The following is a 25841-nucleotide window of genomic DNA, read 5'->3' on the forward strand; positions in this document are numbered from 1 at the left end:
AAAATAAAATACTCTGAATTTCTGTATTTATTTCATGCAGAACCAGTAACAAAGAATTTACAATCTTACATGGTCCATAGACCATATCTTGACTGGCATTGGTTTAGATTTTTAACGCATTAATAAAATGATGGAAAAAATTTTAATTATATTCATGATATTTTAAGTGTGGTATTTGTAAGTCAGTTTACCATGTACTACAGGTGGTGAGGACCAGTATTGGGACATAAGTTAAAATGTGTGTGGTGAATACATTCTTTTTTTTTTCAATGCGTTAGTGCACTTCTGAGACTGGATAACCTCATTTAGAAACAGCATCCAAAGTGTATATTTAAGGCACTTTGTTGAAGCACGGATCACACACTTAAATGTCCTAATGTTTTTCTTCTGTCCCACTATTGTGATAAAACACGATTAGGTGATAGTTCTAAAGAATTTATATTAGCTGTTGGATTCCCCTTATCCCCCGCCCCCAAACAGTTGGTATTGAAAGTACTGCAGCTATTCTGTGGGAGAATAAACATTTTTGACATTAAAAAGAAGTCCTTCTACTTGAAATCATTTCCCTGACCATCACTTCTCCAAGGTGACCATCACCTTGATGAATTTGGGTGAAAGTTGGCTAATTCTACTATGTTTGTGGAATCTCCAGGGCGGGGACTTTAGTGTCTTTCTGAGGCTCACCAGTAGTTCCTAGATCCCAGGTTTTCCATGAGAAAAAGCAATGCCTCATTTAGTCATTCGATAACCTCCAGTGTGCCAGGCACTGGCGTAGGCAGCAAGACGGGTTGGTGAGCAGTGGCTTATATGCCAGGAAGCTCAGGAGGAAGCAAGTGGAGGATTTGGGTCAATTCAAGAGAATTCCAGGCGTCGGAGCTGGGAACAGAACTGGTGTTCACCCCAAGGCCCGTCCTTGCCGTGAGGTGTGTGGAACTAGCAGCTGGACCCCCTCAAATGCCCGACCCTGAATGAGCTCTTCTGACTCTTGGTAATGGGCCAGGGTGGTCTTTTATTTAGTGTAAGAACTGGGCTTCATGCACAGAAATGATAATAATAGGAAGTTAAATGCCCTAAGAACATTGTCCAGATTTCCAGGCAGAGCAGAGCAGAATACGAGGCTGTAAGCTGGCTGTCTTGGCGGGAGGCAGCGACACCGAGCATCTCAAGATGATGAGGCTGACTGGCAGCCTGCAGTTGCAGGCGCAACTTTTGTTCATAAGATTGGAAAACACTTTCATTTTTGTGACTTGAGGAATAGACCATTCTCATGGGCAAAATGGGCTTTTTTTCTTCTTCTTCTAGTGATGTCTGGAGACAGGTACTATTTTTGAACTTGTCACACATGGGGGAAATTCCCCTGGACCAGTGCTTCTCAAACTTGAATGAACATATGAATAACCAGGGGATCTTACTAAAATGCACGTTAGCTCCCGTTGGTCTGGAGCTGTGCTTGAGATTGGGGTTCCAACGCGCTCCCTCTCTGGTGATGCCGAGGCCACTGCTCTGCAGGATTGCTGGTCTGTGGGCAGTGCTCCCAGGGCAGGAGCCTGATGGGCCGGAAGCATGGAAACTAGCCTCCCCTGCTTTTGTGGAAGATATTGATTTCTGCTTCAGCCACACTTGTGTATTTCAGTCAACACATTATCTACAGTGGCATTTCCTTTCCTCAAGGGTCTTACGTAGTATGAGAGTGTGTATTGGATGTGTGTTCAATCATTTTAAAAACAGTCTTTGTGTGCTTTTGAGTATATCTTCGGGGCAAAATGCTGTCAGGCCCAATTAAATTCTGCTTAATCCCACACCATTACAAAGCATGTTCTGACCCACATACCTTGCGTGTCTTGCATATGGTGGGGGCAGTCTGCCGTAGTAAATCCGAATGCAGAGGGCTTAGCAATCCTATCCTAAAATGACAAACTCTCACGTTCTGTTCAGTGATTTGATTCTCCAGCAGCCTCTTCATTATGGATGCATTAAAGGGTGAATCTGTAAAAGGAACCAAATCCATCAATTATACTCTGGGCATTAGATTCAGCAGTCACCAGATATAGATTGTCATTTGAGCCTCATGGATTAAACACAATTAGAGAAATCTAAAAACAAATTCCGTTGTGATGCTTTGTCCCCTTTTTGAGCTACATCAGATGGTTTCTCTTATAAAGGAAGGGCTCAGAGTTTATTCAAAATTATACAGAATGTAATTTCAGGAGAATCGGGACTTCATATCATACTATGTATGTATACTCCCCAGTCCTTTGTTCAGTGCAGTGCATCCCAGACCAGTGCGTGGTTTTTTCGTCAGCTTCCTGAGCTGAGGGTGGTAGTTTCTAATGAAAAGATAGTCATGTAACATAGATCAAATTGATCTCCCAAAATTATTTTTAGCAGATTAGAAGAGTGGCTCACTTAATACCTCTAACTTCTTCATTTATTTTTATAGGTCACATTCCACCCCTAAAATATTCCATGGGTCTGCCAGAAACTTTGATTGAAGTGGAAATTAATCTTATCAACTATCCTGATGAGGGCTTAGAAGAGTCTTTGCTATTAACAGGGTTTTGTGGTAATGGTATTTATCTTAATCAGATTTGGCTGACAAATCTCTCACTTCTAGAACTTTAGAAGGAAAAATAATAGAAGCAACTCATTTTGCCCATGTGAAATAGCTGAAGAGTTTGCCTAAGGGTGGTCTTTGAATCCCAGTCTGCCTTCCCCCCTCCACCGCTGTCTCTTACAGTGCCTTACCTTTCCTGATGGATGTGCTTGCTGGCTTTGAGGCCTGGAGCAGCAGGTTCTCACCTCTCCTGGTGGGAGGCAGGGTGTTCCATCTGATACTTTCACTGTAGTTCCACTCCATCCAGACTGCACCTTCTAGCAGAGGTGCAGTACATTCACTAACATTCCAGGGAGACAAACTGGTGGTTTAGGAGCCCAGATTCTGTAACCAGGTGGCCTGGGGGCAATTCCTACCTTCCTCTGTATGGGTTGTGTGACTTTGGACACACCACTGAGCCTCTCACTACCTCTGTTTTTGTAGATGTAATAGGAGGACTTTCCTCGTAGGATTATTGTAAGGACTGAATGAGTGACTACCTACAGAGCAATTACAGCAAACATTCAGGTGCATTGTATGTGAAATTGTGTGTGGGTTTGTGAACTCTGGGTCTCCACTAGGTACCGAGTTATTAAATCAGTGTTCTGAGTCATAAGTAGCTTTAGAAAAATTAAATGGCCTATAATGGAATAAAATAGAACATATTAGAGTAGAATGCATTGATGCAGGGTATTGTTTGGGGTCTCTTTGGCTCTCTTTTTAGTGTTCCTTTGGTTTCATGTGTGTGTGTTTGTGTGTGTGTATGTGTGTGTGTGTAATGGTTCACAGCCTTAAAAAATGTTTCTCACTGTAGATTGTAGCTAAGAGTTTGGAAGTCCTTACTTTAGGGACTGGAGTGAGCTAATCCAATCTCTAAGGACAGACCTATGGGGTGAATGAGGCACATCTTATTTTTTTAATTAAAAATTTTTTTTAATAGTTTATTCTCAAATTGGTTTCCATATTTTAGACATGAATGTACAAGGTGAGCTCTAGCTAAAACTTAAATATGCTTCTCTTGCAGAGGGAGACCAAAGGACAGTTTCTTATTGACCACATCTGCAATTACTACAGCTTGCTGGAGAAGGACTATTTCGGCATTCGTTACGTGGACCCAGAGAAGCAGCGGGTAAGAGCCAACCTCTGTCTGGACGCAACAGGGGAATGACTCGGGCTTTGGGTGACCAAGAAGCTTCTTCTTGGAGCAATCTTGTTCTCATGGTTACTCACCCCGTGAGGCTGGACCAGCCCAGTATGTGTGTGAGTGGAAGAGTTTGGCACTGTTCCCACTGGACTGGGTAGGGCAGAAGAAAGGAAAACTTACCTTTACCCACTTCCTGTGTCTTTGAGAAGCTTTGAGAAACAGTGGGTTCAAACAGTGACGCATAAAAATCTCATTGTGAAGAAAATCTATTTCTCACTGTATAAAGCTATTGATCGAGGGAAACAGGAGAGTGCTTAATGGATTCCAAGTTTTCTTTTGGGGTGATGAACATGTTTGGAACTTGATATAGGGGGTGACGTTGTGAATCTATAAAAATGGCTGGTTTTATGTTGTGTGAGTTTCATTTCAATTAAAAAAAACTTTTGGGGTGCCTGGGTGGCTCAGTCGGTTAAGCCTCCGACTTCGGCTCAGGTCAGATCTCACGTTTGTGGGCTCGAGTCTCGCGTCAGGCTCTCTGCTGACAGCTAGCTCAGAGCCTGGGGCCTGCTTTCAGTTCTGTGTCTCCTTCTCTCTCTGCCCCTCCCCCTCTCATACTCTGTCTCTCTCTGTATCAAAAATAAATAAAACGTTAAAAAATTTTAAAAAAATTAAAAAAAAAGCTTTTGGCAGATGAAGGGTTAAGATGCTTTGACAGCTGCTCTTCAAACACCGCTAAATTTGACAGCTGGCACTGTATCCTTGTTCCTGGATACACCTATCCTTGGTATCTGTTGATTTTGTAAGAGAAAGTAGGGGAGTCTGGCCTTTTGAACTGGGTACTGCGCCAGCACATATGTTTGTGACGTATGTTGGATTCACTGATATCTGTCCTTCACTTCCAGAAGGTCTCAGGAATCTCCATCCCAGCTCCTACCACTTGGGTTTTCCCATTCCTGCCACCCTGCTGTGGGTCTCAGCTACGGATTAGGAGGCCTTGTACCTGCTCTGATCTTTGCTTCTTCCCCTTCCCCACTGCCAAGCAGGGGTCATCTGGGGTCTGGGATGGGGGAACAAGTTTCCTCTGCTTTCTTTGATTTGTTCTCCTCCTATTGATGTCCCTAGTCATCTTTCTCTACCCTGTTCCCTCCCCACAGTCTTTGTTTCATATTTACTGACACAACATGAAGAGGAGAGGCTTCTAGAGTGTATTTTTATAAAGGAGGAGGCTGTTTAAGGAATGGATTGGATTTTGTTCTGAAACATGGGGAATCCTCCTTAGGTCTTAGAGTCCAGTAGGACCTAATCTTCTGTAAACACATACAATGCAGTGGCTCAGAAAGAGATTTTGCTTTCCTGTAGCGTTCACAGGAACTCTTTAACGGGTCATTTACCTGAGTTAGAGGAAGGTAGCAGGATACTGGTGAGGATGTAGGGCTGACATGAGGTCACAGAGGGGATTTATGTGGCATTTCCTACTGTTAGAAGTGGTTCCCAGACCTGGCCCTCTAACAAAATCGCCTTAGGGCTTTACTAACAATGCTTAGTATGGACCTTATTCTGACCTCTTGAAGCAGAATAGCGAGGCTGGACCAGGAGCATATATTTTAGCACATCCTGATTCTACATTTGACATAGCCATCCCAGCTTTGGTCATCAGACTGGTATTGGGGACCATGGCATAAAGCTATTCATAGATATAGCTTCTTGTGGCTTATGATGATATTAATCTTTTATGGAGAGAGAAACAGATTGAAAGATACTGTGACTTGCCCAAGGTCCTACAGCTAATAAGTAATGGAATGAGTGTTGAGTTTAGGATTATGGTTCAAACCCTAATCCCTATGGGTCAAGCAGACTCTGTGGACTATATTAATAGTAATCTAACCACCACTGAATATAGATTCTTTTTGTGTAAAATCCATCCTCAATTCTAAAACCCTAACCTGCAGAAGTAATTCTAGCAACCATTAGTTGAGCAGGTCTCTAGTCTTCTCCACAACATTAGAAGGAAGGGGAAAACTGAGATACAGAGGGTCACTGGCTTGCCTAAGGCTAGTGATTAATGGTGGAAGGATGGTATTTGAACCCACATTCTATCCACTCCTCTCCCAAGTGAAAAATTGAAACCTAGCCTAGACCAGGGATTTGTAAACCTTTACTGTAAATGACCAAATAGAAAACTTTTTCACTTTTGGGACCTGTACAACCTCTGTCATAATTTTTCAATTATTTTATTCTGGTAGAAAGCAGCCATAGACAGTACCTAAATTAATGGATGTAGCTTTGTTCTTCTAAAACTTTTTTCCAATAAAAGCATTTTATAATTAGGCATTTTGCCATAGTTTGCTGACCCTTAGCCTAGATAATATCTGGAAACCACTTAAGTATATAAGCTGTTTTCATTTCTCTTGACTCACTGGGAAGATATTAGACAACCTAATAAGAGAAGTCTTTAGGATTAGAATCAGATGTTGGTATAAACTCATAGTTTAAAAAAATATAAAAATATAGATGGGCATGTGTGCATGTGGGCTAGTATCCATATGTGTATATTTCCAAATTCTGTTTTCTGAGATGTCCTAAAAGCAATGGCCCCACATTAGCAATGAGCACACCTATCCTCTAGATCTTGGTTTCTAAATATCACTTTCTAATAAAAGGAACAAGGACAAGGACTCCTTGAAGAAATGGCTGATTGTAGGGCTAAGGCAGGGAAATCACAAGATGAGCCTGGAGCATGTTGTGGTGCCCAAAAGTAAGGAACTGCTAAAAAATAAATAAATAAATAAATAAATAAATAAATAAATAAAGGTCACATTCATAGACCTAGTAAGGCACAGAGCCAACCTGAAAGAACTGCCAGTGGCCAAAACTGAAAAATCAGAGTGCAAAAATAAATCACAATAGTATTGGATTATAATCCATTAAATAAAATACCATGAGTCTTAATGATATAAATAAATAAATAAAAGGGGAGATGAGATGGCTCTTCCTTACAGAAGAATCCAATTAATAAGTGTAGAAGGAATGAGAGAAATTGAAAACAACTATTAAAACAGCACAGTGATTATTGTGGGCAAGATTCATTGATGAATGCTAAAATTAGTGGGTGGAAGTTTGAGGAGAAATGAGATATTCGTACAGTCTCAAAGTACCTCTCCCCAAAGATATTTTTTAATTGCAGAGGGGAAAAGACTAACATTATAGTGAAGAAACCTGGCAGGCACGACTTTAACCGGGTCGTCAGGTTAACATCACCAGCAAGAGGACATACCAACATTGCGTGTGCCCTGATTTTCTTGTCTAGAGAAGGGCATATTGTCCTGTGGTAGTCTTCCCAGTAATGCATAACTTCGTTCAAATCTTTAGGAAACTAGAAAAGAGTGAATTGAGAGACCTTCTTCAAAACATTTTACCTTTATTCTTCATAAGCTTTGAGGCCATGAAAGACCATGAAAGATTGGGCGGCAGTGGCAGTGGTGGTGGGGGTGGGAAGGCAGGGGGGTGGACTATCTAATTCAAGAAAGATACATCAACAAAGGCAATGTGGGATTCTGAGCACAGGCCAGCAGTGGGAAAACTGGCGAACTCTAGATGAAGTCTGTTGTTCAGTTAATAGCATTGTATTAATATTTCTTAATTTTGATCATTGTACTGTGGTTATATAAGATGCTAACATTAGGGGAAGAGTGTGGTTATACTATTTTTGTACCATGTTTCGTATCTACGCTTTTTTTTTTTTAAGTTAAAAAAAGACATGGTTAGGTTGATGTGCTTCATTGTTCTTTATATTTTGACTTGGCTTAGCTTAATTTTTAGTGTCCAGATTTGGGTAGTAGATTAGTGGAAAAAATGTGGGCCATACTCAAAACAAAATGGTCTTATCTGATTATCCACTAAATTTGCTTAAAGCTGCTTCAGTAGTTGTTTTTTCCACCCCTGCACCTTACAGCTCTTAGAGCCTTTTGATTCTGAAGATTCAGTGTGAGTCTAGCCTACATTGCAAAGTAGTTGCACGGAACAGCTTGGAATTTGTACTCAGAAAGATGTGAATTAAACCCCACCTGTGCTGGTCAGTCAGCTGTGTGATCTGAGTCCCTGTCCTGATTGTTAAAACAGATAACAGTACCTACCTGTAGGGTGGATATGGGAATTAGAGATAAAGTATGCAAATGTTTAACAAATGGTAGATACTAAGTACATGGTGGTGTTATTTTTATTGTGAGTTTTTATAATTAGTACACATTGGCTAGGTCTAGGTGAGGCACTTGTATGAGGCTGTGAGAGGAAACCAAACCATGATTGGCAAGTCTAAGATCTATATATGTCAGAAACTTCCTTTAAAGCAAAATGGCCATTATTATGATCTTTGGGGAGAGAAGGGGGAAAATGAGCCTTGGATAACTAGAAAAATGGGCTGGGAGGCACAAAGACCTGCTGATACGGGAGTTTTAAGGAGAGATTAATTGACCAACATTAGTGGTTTTATCAGGTCATGTATTTTTTCTCAGTGGAAAATAAAAACCAGTGAGTTATTTGGATAGAAAGCTAATCAACAGAGAAAAATCACATTAGTTAGAAAAGCTGAAGTGGAACTTACCTTTGCTGTGGAAGTTGGTGGTTTGCCTACAACTCTTCACAACTTGATTTACAGTTAACCATTGTGGAATATTAAATATTTAGCACTGTTACATTTGGAACACCATATGTTTGACAAGATGTCTCCTGCCTCATGTGCTCTGAGAGTGATGAGGACTGAGTCAGTAAATGATGACTGTCTTTTGGTATCTTACTGACAAGGGCTCAAAATTTCCATTATTTTAAAAATTGGATGAAGGAAGGGGTAGGTTGAATACCAGTCCGTAAAAATCCCCTCCACTTTCCACCATATTGTTCTTCTGAAGAACTCCTATAATCTTAGGTGTCCAAGATTAGGGAAAAGTTGAGTGATTATTCCTCTCATCTTACTGATAGAGAAAGTTGGGATTATAAATTTAGAAGTCTTAGAAGGAATAATCCCAGAAGGAAAAGATAGTACTTGGTTGAAATCCAGGCATTTTGTCTTTAGTGTAATTTATTCTTTTCCACTGCTTCTCAGGTGTTTGGGTAACTTCTCTTTGGAAAGTGTAAGTTTTGAAATAGCCAAATTTCATTACTGTTTTCTATGGCTGTGGTTTGGCTGTGTCCATTGTCCTGGATTTCCCTTCTGCCTTTTCCCCTTCCCCAAGCCCAACTAGGGGGAAGTCGCCCCCAGTGCTTTAGAACTGAGGAAGTACCCCCTTCCCCACCAGCCCAGTCAGAGGACTTCTTCCAGGACTAGGTTGTAGGTATTGGTTTTGGATCTGCAGGCATTTTTAGCCCAGTGCTTTTGGTTTTAACTTCCCTATATCTAAGCATCTGGTTAACCCACCTACATCAGTATCATTGACTTTTCTAACTTCGGGGCCATTCTGATTCATAGTAAAAGACCATAAGTTCACTTTGGAAATTGACCCCTTTGGGGCAACCTCTTCCACCACCCTGTGTTTGGGCATCGTAGGTCATGTGGCCACTGGGTACACTTTGTGATCGGATGACCTGGGATCTCCTAAATGGAAGGACATGCCTCCTTTTCCCCAGATATAATTACAGCCCTGGGGTTTTTATGTTGGTAACCAGAAAGAACTAGTGAACCTATCAGTGAATTTTAATAATAATGGGAAAAGACCTTTTCTATGTTATAGCGGTTTGCTTTTTCTAGAGGCATCTTTGGGGAGGACCTGGAATAGAATTAAAAAAAAAATCCCAATGATTTTAGGTTTCACTCTGGGGATGGTGCCAGGAAGCCAGACAGCATTATGTCCCACCAGCTGCTCCTGCCTTTGAAAGGCTGCTTCCTGCTCTTGGGGACAATTGTTCCACAGATGCTTATAACTAGGATCAAGAGTGGTACCTAAGATTTAGGGCAGGCCTGTACTGAAGAGAAGGCTTGTACTGCTGCTTTAGGTCACTGATCGTGAATTTGTCTGCTTAATGAATCCACTTTTGTTTTTAAGGTCTCAGGTGTATTGAAAACCTAGACCATTTGGATGCCTATTTGGGGAGGAGGAATGAACAAGTAACTTGGCTTTATGGGAAAGGACTTAGAACATTCAAGTTACAGGAAATGTAACAGTATTTTAACAGCTTGAAAACTGGGTATTTTGTGCAGTGGTTCAATTGTGGCCCAAGGTATTAACTTGCCAGATTTGGGGAAATTGTCATATTCCTAAGGCAGAAAGAAGAACTTGGTGTTTAACTAAAATGATTGCTCATAATCAACTCTGTCTATACCTCTCTGAGGAAGAGATGGGGATGCCTGAAAAAGACAGGTTCCAATATGTAAGTCACTTAGGTAACTGGGATGTTGTAATTTTGTGGAGGAAGGAGCAAGCACATGAACTGGTTAACTTGTTTGGGCCAATAGGTAGACACAGGAATAAGTGTGGTGAAAAATGCCATTTTATCCTTATCTGAGTTAGGGGAAAAACCAGCTGGCTATCCAAGGTAACTGAATCTTCCTCCTTGGTGGTAGGAACCTCCTGGGCTTGGTTCAGATAAGGGCAGAAATCAATTAGATTGCTAAGGTTTAAGTTTATCATTCAACAGAGAAGCGCTCACCAGAGACTTCCAGAAGGCAAGAACATCAGAGCTGATAGGAGACCAGCAGGTTTGGAAGGTTCAGATAGCTCTAGAGACCATTTTAAAGTCAGGCTGAGAAGAAGACTAGAATGTAAATATGATGTATATATAACCTGGAGAAATAAAAGCAGTATAGGTTAGGAAACAATAATTTGAGCAAATGTTTATTTCTTCTTCATGCATGCTCAAGCAAATGTCATTTAAAGGTTGAACTGTAACTGTGTTCTGTCCATGGAGAGTAATAATGAGTGTCTTAGTCAGCTTGGGTTGCTATAAGAAAACACCTGCTTATGCAGGACAATTAGTCCTTGCAGTTCTGGAGGCTCAGAAGTCCAAGTTCAAGAGGCAGACAGATTTGGTTCCTGGTGAGAACTCTTCCTGGCTTGCAGAGTGCTGCCTTTTTGCCTGTGTGCACACTTGGGTGGGGGGTGGGGAGAGCACGCAGGTGCTCTGGTCTTCCTAATCTTACAAGGACAGCAATCCCATCATGCATTTCCACCCTTATGACCTCTTCTAAACCTTATTACCTTCAGAGTTACTACTTCCAAATACTATTGCATTGGGGATTAGAGCTTCAATGTGCAGATTTGGTGGGGGTGGGGAGGACAAACATTCAGTCAGTAACAAGGAATAAGAGTTCTAGTTCTCTATTGCTGTGTCACAAGTCTTCTCAAACACTCAGGGGCTTAAAGAAACACCATTTTATCATGTCAGGATTTTTGGGGTCAGAAATTTGAGCAAGGCTCCACTAAATGATTCTTCTGTTCACGTGGTGTTGGCTGGGTTCAGTCAGTGGTATTCAGCTACTCGCTGGTCTATTCTGGAGGGCAGGGGGCCCAAGGTCCTTTCATTCATATGCCTGAAACCTTGATGGTGATGGCTGGAAAGTGGGGCTTGGGGGCCCCCTCCCTTCTTATGTGGTTTTGGGCTTCTCCCCATAGCCTGTCTAGCTGGGTGTTTGAATTTTTTATGAAGACTTTTGAGTTCCAATTACAGGTAGAGCCACTTAACTAAATAAACTGTACGAAGCGGGTTTGGGGAAGAGGTGGTAAGTCTTGGACTTGTTGAGGTTGGGATACTGTGAGATGATGAAGTAGAGATGTTCAGTCTATAGTTGTGAACCTGGATCTGAAGCTTAATGAAGAGATTTAGGCCACAGATGGAGATTTTGGAGCATGTGAGGTTTTCACAACTTCAAAACCCTGAGAAGAGACTGCAAAGCTGAGGGAAAGCTTGTAGAATAAGAGAATATGAAATCTAAAGAACATCCTTAAAAAAAAAAAAAAAAGAGGTCCAGAAGGAGAAACCAGCAAAGAAGACCAACCAAGAACATTTACAGCAGAAAGAATATAATGAGGAGAGGGAGACCTTCTGGAAGCAAGGGTAGCTGTAGACCTAATATAAGGAGAATGGGCTCCAGTGTTAAGCATCAAGAAGGAAGGAGTATGGGGGACATTACTGCTCAAGATCTAAGAGCTTTGGTACCAGGAAGGCTGGGTTAAATCCTGGCCCTGCCTTTTGCTGATTGTGTGACTTTAAATAGCCTCTTTAACCTATGCCTCTATTTCTTTATCTGTAAAACGGGGACAAATAATAGTACCTATGCCATATCGTTGTTATTTAAGTGCATTAGTCCCTATTATCCACATATAACAGATCTTTATGTGCTTTAAAGCATTTGAAAGCTTCACATTTCTGGCACCTAGAAGATCTTTGACCTTAGTACAGTTTGGTGACGATGTGAAATATCTATGGCTAGACAGCAAGTGTTATGTGGTGACAAATTCCATTGTAACAAGCTTGAAGGAATCTCATCATTTCCTCCATAATTGCATTTTGGTGTCTCAGCGTACTTTAAAATAAACAGCAGTTGATGTTAATGTTAAACAGTAATGCTTTTACAAGCTCTGTTGCATTTTCAGACTACTGCTGTTTTTCCCTTGAAGTATACATTAAGGATTTCTTGGATGTAGAGTAGGGCTTGGCACACAAGTGTCACGATGACTCCCATTTGTTTAGTAAATAAAATTTTATGGGGACACAGCTATTTCTATTCATTTATATATTGTTTATGGCTGCTTATTCTTTCTTGGGCTTGCTGTTTCCTCCTCTGTGTCCCATGGTGTTTCCTCTCCCAGCTGTTACTTCTATTTTGCTCATCCCTGAGAACCCAGAATGCAAGAGCAGTTATGGTTGAAGAAATACATTACGCTGAAACAGTGGAGGTCTTCTTGCATAGGTTGATTTCCAGAAGGAAAACGACTTGAGTATGCCTCCTCTACAGACACTTTAGCTGTTGTTGCCATTGTGTTGTAGATTTCACTGAAACTGGAGTGGAAACCATTGGTTACTGGTAGCTAAATAACTGGGGGCTAGCTCTAGCTGGGCTGGCCAGAACACTGTCGAGGTTGTGTTCATTCAGATGGGATTCTTTTTTCCCCCCTGCAGAGGTCAGAGGGTCTAGAAATGGCATAAACTGGCTAGATAATACAGAGGGACTGAGTTTCTCTAGTGCTTTGTTCAGGTGAGATATGAGAATCAGGCCATCTTTTCAGGGCTGTGATGGGAATTGGTCAGATTTTGGATCTGGTTACCACCTGAGGGGAAAGACAATCTCCTGTTTGGGAGATTCATTCATTCTTGTTTAAAGCCCCACTGGTGATTTAACACATTTCTCTGGGCTATAGATTATTCTGGTTTAGGGGATCAAGGGTTTTGGGAAAGATAACAGAGGGGTGTATAATTTATTCTGTGAATCAATTTCAACAGAAGCCCAACATTTGAAGATAACCAAGTGTGTTATATTGTTTACTTTTGGGAGTTTTGGTTTTTTCCCCTCTGGCTTAGCAGCTACCAAATTAAAAATCAATCTACTTAGTCACAAATCACCACCTCACACCCACCTTCCCCCCAACTTCTCCTTAAAGAAGCCAAAATTGGAAAGTGCAAAAGAAATGCACCATTTCTATGATGGGATAGAGAAAAATGATCTCTTAGGGCTAAGTGCAGCGGGGTCTTGCAAAATTAAAGAGATCACATTTATTGGTAATGTTCTTATCCTTCAGGTTCATAGAGTATGGAATGTGAGAGCTGAAGGAATCTCAGGGTTCCTGGAATCTGTCCCCCACCCCTCAAGACCACAGAGAAGGGAATCGGGACATAGAAGGGTTAGTCAGCACTCTGCTTTTTACCCCTTTTGTGAGGCTTCCTTTGACTTTTTTTTTGCTTCAAGCTGCTATCAATCAAAATAAATTTGTTCTAAGAAGTGGCTTGAAATGTGGTCAGGCTGCATTGTCCAGACTGAAACCCTTGTTAAACTGAGACTTCTCATATGGAGATATACAGGGTCAAGCAGGAGGCAAAAGGAATAAAACCTCCCAAAGGAAGGATTTTAAATACCCTGGCAGGAGGGCAGTTTTTGGTAGGGAGTTAGAGAGGCTGTGTTGGCTCTGGTTCCCAGAAGTGGATCCTGAGGTAAAAATTCCAGTTCACAGGACAAAAGACTTGTAGGAGATTGGTGGGATTGGGGCAGGGAAGGGAAGGACATCCCACAAGTGTGTGATGTTGAGCAAAGTTGTGTGGCATGTAACTTGGGCTGAAAGCCAAAGAGGAGCTCTGGAAGAGTGGTAGGTTATGCCTTAGGGTTGTCCTGACCAAGGGGCGCGGGAGCAGAGGTATTTATCCTCTCATACCTATCCCTTCTTACCCTGCCAGTTAAGAGACGAGTGGGGAGGTTCATTCTTCACCCTGTTGGATTCCAGTAACCTGAGCCAGCCTTCGTAAGAAGGGTCAAGATGCTATGTAACTAAGGGGAAAACAGCATTGAGGGGATCTGGGCAGAGCCCCTGTGTTACCTCTGCAGATAAATTCCTGATACCTTCGGATCACATTAAGGGAATGCATCCTCTGGTTCATCTTACTTCCTAAGCTCATTAGGTAGAATTAATAGTTAGGTCTTAGCTTCCATAGTCTTTGGAATTCTTATTCTAAATGAGAGTTGAAGAAATAAAGTTTTTAGTTATTGTAAACCAGCCACAAATTCAGATATTTGGTTGGCAGGCTTTTCTTTCTACCTCTCTTAGAGAATCAGTTTCCAGTAAGGAAACAGACTTTAAAAAAAAAAAAAAACAACCTAGCATAAATCCAAGTGGCAACTGAAAGGAAAATAGCAATGCAGTGAATGTTCCGAGCCTTATTTCGAATTACTGAGCATACAGCATCATGGTTACTTTCTCACAGGTGTGAGATCCACCTGTACATATAGTAACAGTGGGAATTGTTGGTGTAGTCTAGCCTTGGCTTCATTGCCCAACTCCTAACTCTTAAAAGGAAGAAGGGAAAGAGGGAGGAGAATTACCCTTCATGTAGAGCAAGAGGCAGATGGGGAGGGGTGTGAAAGGAAGAGAGTGGCAGAGGTGGGTTCACTGAGAGGGGCCGTTGCACCAGCTTGGGTGTCTCTGAGTGAATCCACAGAAGATGGGAAGAGCTGGTGTTTACTGAGCCTTCACTATGCTCCAAGCTTTGTTCTCAGGGCTTCTTAATGAATTAACCTACTTCAACTTCATGATGATGCTGTAAGTGAGGAAACAGAGGAAGAAACTTGCTGGAGGTCACATCACTAGTAAGTGGCTGAGCTGGGATTTGAACCCAGGCTGACTCCAGAGCTAGACCAATGCTAGGGGATTAGCTGGACTTGGCATCTGCCTGTTATGGATGAAATTCTTTTTCTTAACTCTAAATTACATAAAATCCACCTTTAATCTCTGAGTAGAACTTTAAAAATTGAGTTTTAAATATTCACATAATACATGAATACATGTAAAAAGTAGGTTAAAACATCAGATAACACAGAAGTCATGGTTTCTTTTGAGCAACACCCCTAAATTCCTGTTTTCTTCCTGTTTTCCACCCTCACTGGTATCAGTTTAGTGTGTATCATTTCAGATCTTTAAAAATACATTTAGGTGCCTATTATGTGTTCTTTGGAAATATATGGTAGTGTTTTATACTTTTTACTTAGAAAACCCATCCATTATATGACACCATAGTTCAGAGGTTCCCAAACTTTGTTGATTTGTGGCTCTCTTAGTATCTTAGTAATTATTTCATGGTGCTCTAGGTAAAACGAAATATCTAACAGTGCCATCTGATAAGAGTGAGAGTCAACCAACTTAGTATTTACATTCCAACAAGTTAGTGGCCATTTAAAATGTGATGCACGTAAAAATAGTAATTTCCTTTCATTCTTAACCACAATTACTTACTAATGGGCTGTGTGCACCTGTTGGGCGCCCTATGGCTCCTCTTGGATCAGATCCGATATTGCTGCACTCATTGCCTCCTCTCACCTATTTTAGTACGGTCCTTGATTTTTATCCCAGAAATCACTAAAAACCCAGCTTTTCAAAAAGTATGACATCAAAAGGAATGTAGCATGATCTACTGTTGGAACTGGGAACTTCCTTGAGCTTCTAGTTTTGCTCAGTGGGTGTCTGACAGATGACTAGAATGGCTGCTTTTCCCTGGAGCGTCTCAGTGTATGAATTGAGAACTGAGGCCATAGTTCTGAATTCACTGTTTGCATCTTGCAGTGTGCTTTAGAGATCTAACCATGTTACACATAAAGGTCTACCTCCTGTAGTACACTGCAGAATCCACAATATGAACATATGGCCATTTATTTACCCTTTTCCTGATGATGACCATCAACATTCTAATACTTTATAATTGTATATAATCTTGCAGTGAGAATTCTTATGTTCCTCTATGTGCACATGGACAAATTGTGGAATAAAGGAATTGATGGGCCACAGGCCAGTCAGATGTTTAAATTTTAATAAATACTAGAGCTTGACCATTTCTGAAGAAATGATTTCCTATAATCCCTTGACACATGACTATTGCTGGCTTATTTTTATTAGGTCTCTACACCCCATGATTATATCATCACATAAGGATCATTGGCCTGGAAGAGTAGTGGCCACACTCTAGACATAGGTAACTAAGACACACAAGGTTAAGGGCACCTGAGTGGCTCAGTCAGTTAAGGGTCCAATTTTGGCTCGGGTCATGATTTCACAGCTTGTGGGTCTGAGCCCCACATCAGGCTCTGTGCTAACAGCTCAGAGCCTGGAGCCTGCTTTGGATTCTGTGTCTCCCTCTCTCTCTGACCTCCATCCCCCTCAAAAATAAACATTAAGAAAAAGATACACAAGGTTTGAGAGGCAGCATAGGGTATGAATAAGTTCTTACCTTCCTCCTCCTTTTGTCCTATCAGAAACCTCAGGGTATATTTTATAGGACAATGAGGAGGCCAGTTCATTTAGTATCAATTTATTTGGGGCACAGATGGCAAATACCTTGCAGGTGTACGTTAAATATTCCCTACCCTCCATGGCAGACGTAGTCAATCCATCGTGGCACTCATTCTCCCTGAGCCTGAAGCCCTCTTCACAGCCCTGGGAGACTGCCACCAACTAACTAGTATGGGCACATTAAGTGAAATGTACCTGTCCTCCCTGAAGGCAGAGGGGAGGAAGAGAGGCAGGTGGAAGTTAGGCAGAGAAGGGCTAAGAAGTTCAAAGGGTGCCAAACAAGGAGAATTCAGAAAGTCTATTTCAGACTTTATTGGCAAAATGACCAGTGATTCTCCTCTGTGAAACAATAGCAGTAGGTATTGATCTCCGTAGGTATTTGTTTTCTTTCCTTAGTGTTAAGTTACCCTATTTATTTCTAGGAAAGTATTTAATCATCAGAAGCCCCTTTTATTATTTTCCTCCACGAGATGTGGTCTACCAATTAAACTGTGCTTATTAAGTAACCTCAGTATCTGCAAACAAGCACTTATTGATGTTTTTCACCTGCCAGGCACTGTATAAATGTCTTATACTTATTAACTTTTTATTAACTTCTAAAATTCTTTCAACAACCCTATGAGGGAGGTACTATTGCTATTCCCATATTATAGTTGTGGGATATGAGAGAGAAGTAAAACACTGTGGGCCACTTACTGGCTATGTAACCTTGTGCAACTAATATATTTTTCAGTGTTCAGTTATAACTGTGTAAATGCCAAGCATCATTTCTGACTAGAAACAGATAACCAAAGGGTGCCTGGGTGGCTCAGTCAGTTGAGTGTCCAACTTTGGCTCCGGTCATGATCACGTGGTTCATGGATTTGAGCCCTGTCTTGGGCCCTGCTGACAGCTCAGAGCCTGGAGCCTGCTTCGGATTCTGTCTCCCTCTCTCTCTGACCCTCCCCCACTTGTGTGGTTTCTCTCATTAAAAAATTAGAAAAAAAAAAAAAAAAAAAAAAAAGAAACATATAACCAAAAGTAGAATGGTGGTTTAGGGGCCTGGAGAAAAGGGACTGGGGGGAGACTGTCTACTAGGACCAGAGCTTCAGTTTTATAGGATGAAAGCACTCAGAGGTAGATGGTGGTGATGGTGTCCCACCATTATGAATATATTTAATACCACTGAAGTGTACCCTTGAAAATAGTTAGGATGGTGAATTTGATGTTGTGTATTTTACTACAATTAAAAAAAATAGAGATAAACAGGGTTCTCAAGATGAACTGATATCATTTTGATCAGGAGCAAAGAAACTTGCTATTTCAGTTTGTGTAGTACATCAGAGGTAAAAGTATGGTATTTTTTGTTAAACTCTTCATGATGCTGACATAGTTAAAATACCCCTAGTCCTTGTTTTTGAAGATTGCAGAGCTCTGACCCTCTGGAATGGGAAATCTTGCTTTGACCACTCAATTTTTCAGCTCCTGGAGAAAGAAGGGATGTTTGTTGAGACTGCTGTGTTTTAGAGCAGACTGATCTTTTGGGAGGCAGCATGGTCAAGGTAAAGGGCTTGTGCTCTGGAATCCTGCTGCGTACTAGCTCTGCTATTTATTCTTTGGGTGGCCTTAGGCTAGCTGTTTAATATCCTGATTTCTCATCTGTAAATGGGGTGGTAGTGATGGCCCATGGAGATGCTTAGAGTAAGATCTGGCATTTAGGAATCCCTCAGCAAATGCTAGCTCTTATTAAACTTCATGGTTGTGCATGGATATCAAATGGTAGGGACAGTACAGAACTTTGAGGCTCGCTGGATGACGCAAATGGGGTGAAAGCCTCAACTGATGGTGAACATCCCCCTTTCCGCTCTAGTATTGAGCGTGGAGGATGCCCAGTAAGTGTGGGCTCTCTGATCTCCTGATGGATACCAGTGGCACCCCTTTTAGTGTCTTTATAAACTGCAGGTGTATAGAGAGATGCTTCCTGACATTTCCCAAGTGGCTTTGGGGGCATCCTGGTTAGTAATTTCAAAAGTCACCTGGCTCTTAGCATGTTGAAGAAACCTCCACACATGGTGAGGAATGAGCTAGCCACTGGGGCCAGCATGGTATTGGCTTTGAATGGCTGTCATTAACACCATTCTGAGCCACCCAAGTCTTTGGGCATCTTCTTTTGTGATAGAGCTGGTGTTTCTTCTGGATGATATCAGGCCTCTGAAGTTAGATATTTAAAGTCATTTGTTCCTCCCTGCTAAAAAGGAAGAATTGCCTCTGTGTGACGGGGCTAATGCTGGCTTGGCCCACTGTTCACCTGAACAGAAGTTACCTAACAGGGGAGCAGGGTGCTGAAACTGTCTTGGACTACGGCTCTTTGAGGTCATGGACGTCAAAGTCTTTAGCCATTTAGCAAGTCTGACTTGCCCAGAGCAATGGAATGCCATCACCTAGGAGTCCACTGGAGCCATGGGAATATCCCGTTGAAGTGCATGTTCTCTCCCTTGTTCTTCTCTCTTAGCAACTGTGTGACTCATATACTACTCAGAAAGTACTAGTTCTCTGTAATTTATACCCTTGCCTTTGTATTTTATTGCAGAATTGTTTGTGTAGATCTTCAGAAGGCGGAACCTTGAGGAATATCTATGGGAACCAAGACTGTCCTTTGGAAAAAGACTATCTGTATTAAATTTCTTTTGTTATTAAGTATGCATCATATGTATGGTTCAGCCGTTTGACCCATAATCTCTGCTTTTTTCTTCCTAGCACTGGCTTGAACCTAACAAGTCCATCTCCAAGCAAATGAAATGTAAGTGTCAATCTGTGGTTTCACTTTTGCTATGAAATGTCCAATGATAGGTTCTGTTTCTCGACAAAGTTTCTCCTGCCAGGGAAGAAATGGATGAAGATGAATATGTGTGTGTGGGGGCTTCTCTCTCCTAGTGGGTGCTGTGTAACTTCTCATATTTGCTGGCCTTTGCCTTCCTTGAAGTCACTATCACCTTGCCTTCATATTTCATATTTGAACAGGAACACTGGAATTAGATGACTAAGTATCTGTTAAACATAATCACCAGGTACCTGGTTCCTTTGGATTGTGGGGGTTGCTAGTAGGTGGTTCAGTCTTGGAGGGGAGATGAGGAAAGCAGGTGTATTTTAAAACTAAAGTCTTGCCATTAGCTTCATTGAGGATTGTATTATTCTTTTGTACTCCTCAAACTCCCTATAATAATTTTTCCCTTGAGTAATTGTTTAGTAATTGTTTTCAAGCCCTCATGTTCTGAACTGCTTTTTTTTTTTTTTTTTGGTGGGGGGAGACAGAGGGAAGTTGTCTTGGGAAACCTCTTTCTAGAACATCTGGTCATCTACTTTGGGTGTTGTGAAAAGGGTGTTGACTGGGTCCTGGATGGCATGGTGTTTTGTCCTGGCCATCTGTGTCAGGCTGTAGGCGACCTGCTTTTATTTATGACTTGGAGGAGGGCTTCTGAAATGTACTTCAAAAATTCATTGCCTGCCCTGAAATCCATTTATCCTTCCATGTCAACTTTCCCAGGGCTCTGAAATGTAGGCGATAAATCAGTTTCTCATTGGAAATCAGTTTAGTGCATATTATGTCACTTATCATTATTCAAGGGATTCTTTTTCCAAATATGAAGAAATTATTATGGGCAGGGCTTTTAACTGGGAGAAGGAAAAAAACAAACACGGATGGCCAGCTAGCAACCAATACATTTATTCCTAAACCCTCTTCCCCCTCCATCCTTCCTCTCTTGTTCCCTTCCCCCTCATCCCTCTTCCTTTTTATCCTTTTGACCTTCCCTCTCTCATGTCAGGAGCAAACGCTGTCTGATCAGTATAGGAAAGACAACCAGGTCGTTCTGGGCAGGCCAATGCTCATGGCTGCTGGGAGCCATGGGTATTGTAGGGAGCCAGCAGGAAAGATGTATGAGGTGAAAACTGGGGCAGCAGTGGACATGCAAGGGCCAGAGAGGTTAGTGCATTGGGGGTGCAGCTGGAATAGAATTGGGACAGGCATCCATGAAGAAATAGCAGGACTGGTATCAGGAAGCTTTATATAGAATGATATGCAGGGTAATAAAAATGAATTATCATATCTAAAAAAAATTGCTGATGCCTAGCTTTTATCCCTTGGTTACTAAGTTTTGATATTTTTGTTTATGTATATAAAAGTGTTTAGACAATTTTCCAGTAAACTGATTTATACTAAATTATTCTTTGACTTTGGTTCTTCAATGTCATGCATGTTTTTCTTAGGCTACACACAGCTTAAAAATATAAATATCTCTAAAGTCAGATGTATTTCAATATTTAGCAGAAGAAAAAACTTTTAATTTGTGAAGAATTTTCTGCTTGAGAGCTTTATTCCTATGCTAAGTAAATCCAACTGAAAATTTATAGTGTTTGGTAAAAATGTTTTACATTTGACTACTGGTCAATGTCAATCTAATGATACATGAAATCTGAATCTGGATAAAAGAACTGGGTAAATTCAATTTCCAAACCACCCAGTGTGACTCACTAGTTGTAGGAACTGGTAAAGGTCTTGTCCATCACCCAGTCTGCTGTTGTATTTTTTAGGACATTACTGAACAAGAAATTATGTAATTTTCTCAAGATCACAAATCCTAGTTTTTTTGTTGTTGATGATGGTGTCTTTTAGTATCAAGAATTTCTGTATTATATGTATATCCTGGAAACATTAACTTTAAATTAGAAAAAATTGGGAGTCTGGGTGGCTCAGTCGGTTAAGTGGCCGGCTTTGGCTTAGGTCATGATCTCGCAGTTCCTGAGTTTGAGCCCTGCGTTGGGCTCTGCGCTGACAGCTTAGAGCCTGGAGCCTGCTTCAGATTCTGTGTCTCCTTCTCTCTGTGTGCTTCCCATGCTCATGCTCTGTCACTCTGTCTCTCAAAAATAAACATCTAAAAAAGTAAATGAAAAAAAAAACTTAAAATAAGGCTTGTATATTGTTAACCCAGGGAAACTGGGTTCAACTCCTGGGACTCATCCAAAAGGATTTGGTTGTAGAACCCCAGGCAACTTCCTTCTTGGCTATGGGTATGACTTTTATACTTTGACTGCTTTGAGTGGCCAATGAGGGCAAAATTTCTTGGAGGCATGGTTTGATGGCAGACTTTCAGGTTCTTTTTCCTGACCCTATTGAGATACCTTTAACTATGGGTGTTCCTAGGAATGGTGTTTCCCAGGGTTGGCTGAAGGTCAGCTGCCTTGATGAACAAACTCTCTACAAAGGCATTATTATTTAATAGTATTTAAAAAATGTATTTTTATTTTGCTTCTTGTTTAAAGGTTTTTAATTTTTAATGAGATATAAGTGACATGTAACTTTGTGTAAGGTTAAGATGTGTAACATAATGATTTGAGATATATATATGTGTGTATATATATATAGATATATATATGTGTATATATATATATATATAGCAAAATGATTGCCATGGTAAGATTGGTTAATATCCATTACCTCACATAGATATTCACATCTCATGTATTAAAATAGGTTTTAAATGTCCATGATTTTTCTTAGATGAAAATAATTTAAAATGAAAACCCAAACTATTTCCTTTCTCTTCCCCCTTATATCTCCAAGCCCACTCCAAAGAAGTAACTATTAACAATATTTTGTATACCCATCTGGGATTTCTTATGTATACATATAAGCTTCCTCAGTGTATGTCAGACCTTTTATAAACAAAGGAGGAGATCAATCTTTATATATTATTCTTTATCTTGTTATTTTTAATAGCTTTTTTTAAGTATCAGTCATTAATGATTGGCCTCATTCAAAAATGACTGGTAATTACATGAATGTATAATTAATAGACATCAAAATATTTTCTATTTTGCTATTATACATTATGTGCAATAAACATGCTTGTATGTACTTCTTGCACCTTATACAAGTATGTCTGTACTAGAAATTCCTTTTAGAAGTGAAATTGTTGGATCAGAAGGCATACCTATTTTTACATTTCCTTAGTGATAAATATCCATTTAAATACTTTATAGTAAGTTATTCCCAACAATGTTATATAACAATGCTTGTTTCCTTCCAAATCTTGTTGAAAATAGGTAGATCAAACTTATTTTTATGTTGACTCCAAATTTATTAAGGAAGGGAAATATTTGAGAGAATAATTAATTGGATAGCTACTTAATTTGTTATACATTTTTAAAGTGGAGAAACTTCTTAAATAAACCAAAGTCTTTTTTTCTCCTCTGAACTTAAATTTTACTTTTTAAATAAACTTAAAATTTAAGTAAAAATTCACTTAATTTTGGTGTATAGTTCTATAACTTTTAACATATAGGTTTGTGTAATCTCCAGTACAGTCAGGGTACAGTCACCATCAGAACCTCCCTTGTGCTCTCCTTTTGTAGTCATACACCCCTCCCCTAACCACTAGCAATCCCTGATTTGTTCTGCCAATATATTTGTGTCCTTTGAGAATGTCATATAAACGGAATCATAAAGCATGTAATCCTTTGAGACTGGCTTCTTTTGATCACCATTAATAACTCTGAGAATCAGCCAAGTTGCTATGTTTGTTGATACATGAAACAGAAAATTAATTTAAAAAGTTGGTCTTTGTAAATATCATGAAAGTGATGAACCTCTAGCAAGACTGATAAAGGGAAAAAAATAGAAGACATAAAAATAGAAGACATAAGCTACCAATATCAGGAATGAAAGAGAGGCTAACACTACAGACCCCACAGAACAACTCTAGGTATTTAAGTTGGACAGCTTAGATGAAATAGGGTCCATTCTTCAAATATGAGGAATGACCAAAACTCCCCCAATATGAAATAACATACCTTGAGAAGTTTTGTAATTATCAAAGAAAACAGGTTAAAAAACTTCCAGACAAGAAAATCTCTGTCTGGAGATTGCTGCCATTTGCTGTCACTGTGTAGCTGCCAGTGCCCTCTTTGCCTTCACTAGGAGCTTCTCTTGGAGCTTTCACCATCCATGGTGATGGCATTCCAGTATCTCAGAGATCTGTCCAGATTCATAGGAAAAGACCATGGAGAACCCAACACCAGTTCAGTGGTCCTTTGAATTCTTGTTGTCTTTTCCAATCTACCTACTATTTTTTTACTTTCCAGGGTTCTTAGGTAGCTGCTGTACACAGTGTATCCATGTTTTATAGCTGCATTCTGTGGGAGAGACAGAGTAGGGTGCAAAGAGTCAATACTTCCTAGAATTGGAACCTTCAAATCAAACTTTTGATCATTCCTTGTTGACTAGGTCACAATGTAGGTAGGCTATATAATTTGGGCAGTGTTGAGGGGAACGTCTTCTTTATTTCCGTATTCCATTATTGCATGTTGGTAAGTACAAATGTTGACTGTGCTTTGATCTTTTTCTTTCCAGAGTATTTAGATAGCGGGTTGTCTGCAGGCGAAGTGTTAAATGAAGTGGCATATTTTAGGTGTTTGGCTTTCAGAGTCTTTCTTTTCTATGTAGGAATAGTGAATGTTCTCATTTATACCCTACAGCTTTTGGTCTTGCTCCCATAACTGTAGAATGTAGGTTAGTGTATACACATGTAGTAGCACACATCAAGAGAACAAAACTTTCAGGTCTTATGGAATCTATGTAACCACAAAAACTATATTAGCATGAAGAGGTTTTAAAAATTATGACTCAGATGTACACAAATGTAACATTTTCCCCATGACTGATTCCCTGTGCTGTGAGCCTCTTTCCCTTTGGGGGCCAAAAAGTTCAATCTTGCCATTTCAGGGTAATTCAAGATCTGCCTGTTTAGGGGCACCTGGGTGACTTGGTCGGTTAAGCATTCAACTTCAGCTCAGGTCATGATCTCATGGTCCATGAGTTTGAGCCCCACATTAGGCTCTGTGCTGACAGCTCAGAGCCTAGAGCCTGCTTCTGATTTTCTCTCTCTCTCTCTCTCTCTCTCTCTCTCTCTCTGCCCCTCACCCACTCATGGTCTGTCTCTCAAAAATGAATAAATGTTAAAAAAAAAAAAAAGATCTGCCAGTTTAGAATTTGATCTCTTTCAGGAAATTACTCAGTGAATTCATGATTTAAACATGTCACTTGAAAGTGCATACTTCTATACTAGGGACTTTTTCCCATACCAAGAGCTTTTCCTATTTCTCCATTCCCAGAATGACATCATGAGGCAGGGGAAGCTTATGTACCATCATGGCAGTGGGGACGTCTCTTGTGCCCAATCCTCTGAGTCTTCCTGTGGCCTGCCTTCTGTGACTTGGCCTTTGGTTGCTGCCCTCTTTCCCCATTTTATCCTCTTGGAATGTGACTGGTCCCATTTAGCCTTTCAGTGTGCACTGGCATGTGCTGCTAAGACCTGTGCTCCTGGCCATGGTCTTGCCCTGCAACTCTACAGACTGTTCTTCTGGTGGTGCGCTCTCCAGGAATCTTTCACTCACTGGCTCTTAGCAGGACTACACAGTGGTAGAGCAGACACTGCTCAGCCTCTTCTGTGCCATGCTTCAGCGGTGGGAAAACTTATGTATACCATGTAAGGTTTCTCCTCTGCTTAAACACAGTGTCAGGCCATTTCTTCAGTATCCTTCAAAGTCGTAACACAGCACTTCCCCCAAACTACTCCAGGATTTCTTTGTCTTGCTCCCATGCCTCACTCTGTTCAGCCAGGCTGGCGTGTTGAGGGGTGCTAGATGCCTTCTCATAGCTCTGGATAGCATCTTAAATGTGATTTTGTCCTCTGGGTCTCTCCTGGCTCTCTACATGTCTTCTTTCCCCACTCCCTACTCACAATTAATACTGGCTCTTGTCCTTGGATACAAGATTAATATCCTAAAACAATACTTATTCATAAGCAGCAACTATTTCTGATATGTAATGGGAAAAAGGGCTATTGCTTACAATAGCAATAACAAGTAAAAACAAATTACTCAAATATAGCAAGAAATGTGCAAAACTATATAAATTTTGAAATTTTACTATGGAGTTAGTATAGAGTAGGTAAAGAGTTCAGTAAATGGAGACCTACTAGTTTCCATTTAATATTGCAAAGGTCAGTTTTTTTGCAAATTAATGTATACATTCAAATAATTTTCAAATCAAAGTGTCAATGAGATTCCCTTATGGCATTTAGCAAACTGATCC

At 40.5% G+C, this 25841-nt stretch overlaps 1 protein-coding gene across 2 annotated transcripts in view; it reads left to right on the forward strand.

Moving 5' to 3' along the window:
* Positions 1-25841, forward strand: part of FRMD3 (FERM domain containing 3) — a 285438-nt gene that overhangs the window by 146439 nt on the left and 113158 nt on the right. For both annotated transcript variants that reach the window (XM_029920720.1, XM_029920719.1), the window contains exons 2-3: positions 3618-3722; positions 19448-19490. In XM_029920720.1, the coding sequence (XP_029776580.1) occupies positions 3618-3722; positions 19448-19490 (148 nt within the window). The remainder of the gene's footprint in view (positions 1-3617; positions 3723-19447; positions 19491-25841) is intronic.

This window comes from Suricata suricatta, chromosome 13 (genome assembly GCF_006229205.1).
Source record: "Suricata suricatta isolate VVHF042 chromosome 13, meerkat_22Aug2017_6uvM2_HiC, whole genome shotgun sequence".
Taxonomy (NCBI): Eukaryota; Metazoa; Chordata; class Mammalia; order Carnivora; family Herpestidae; genus Suricata; species Suricata suricatta.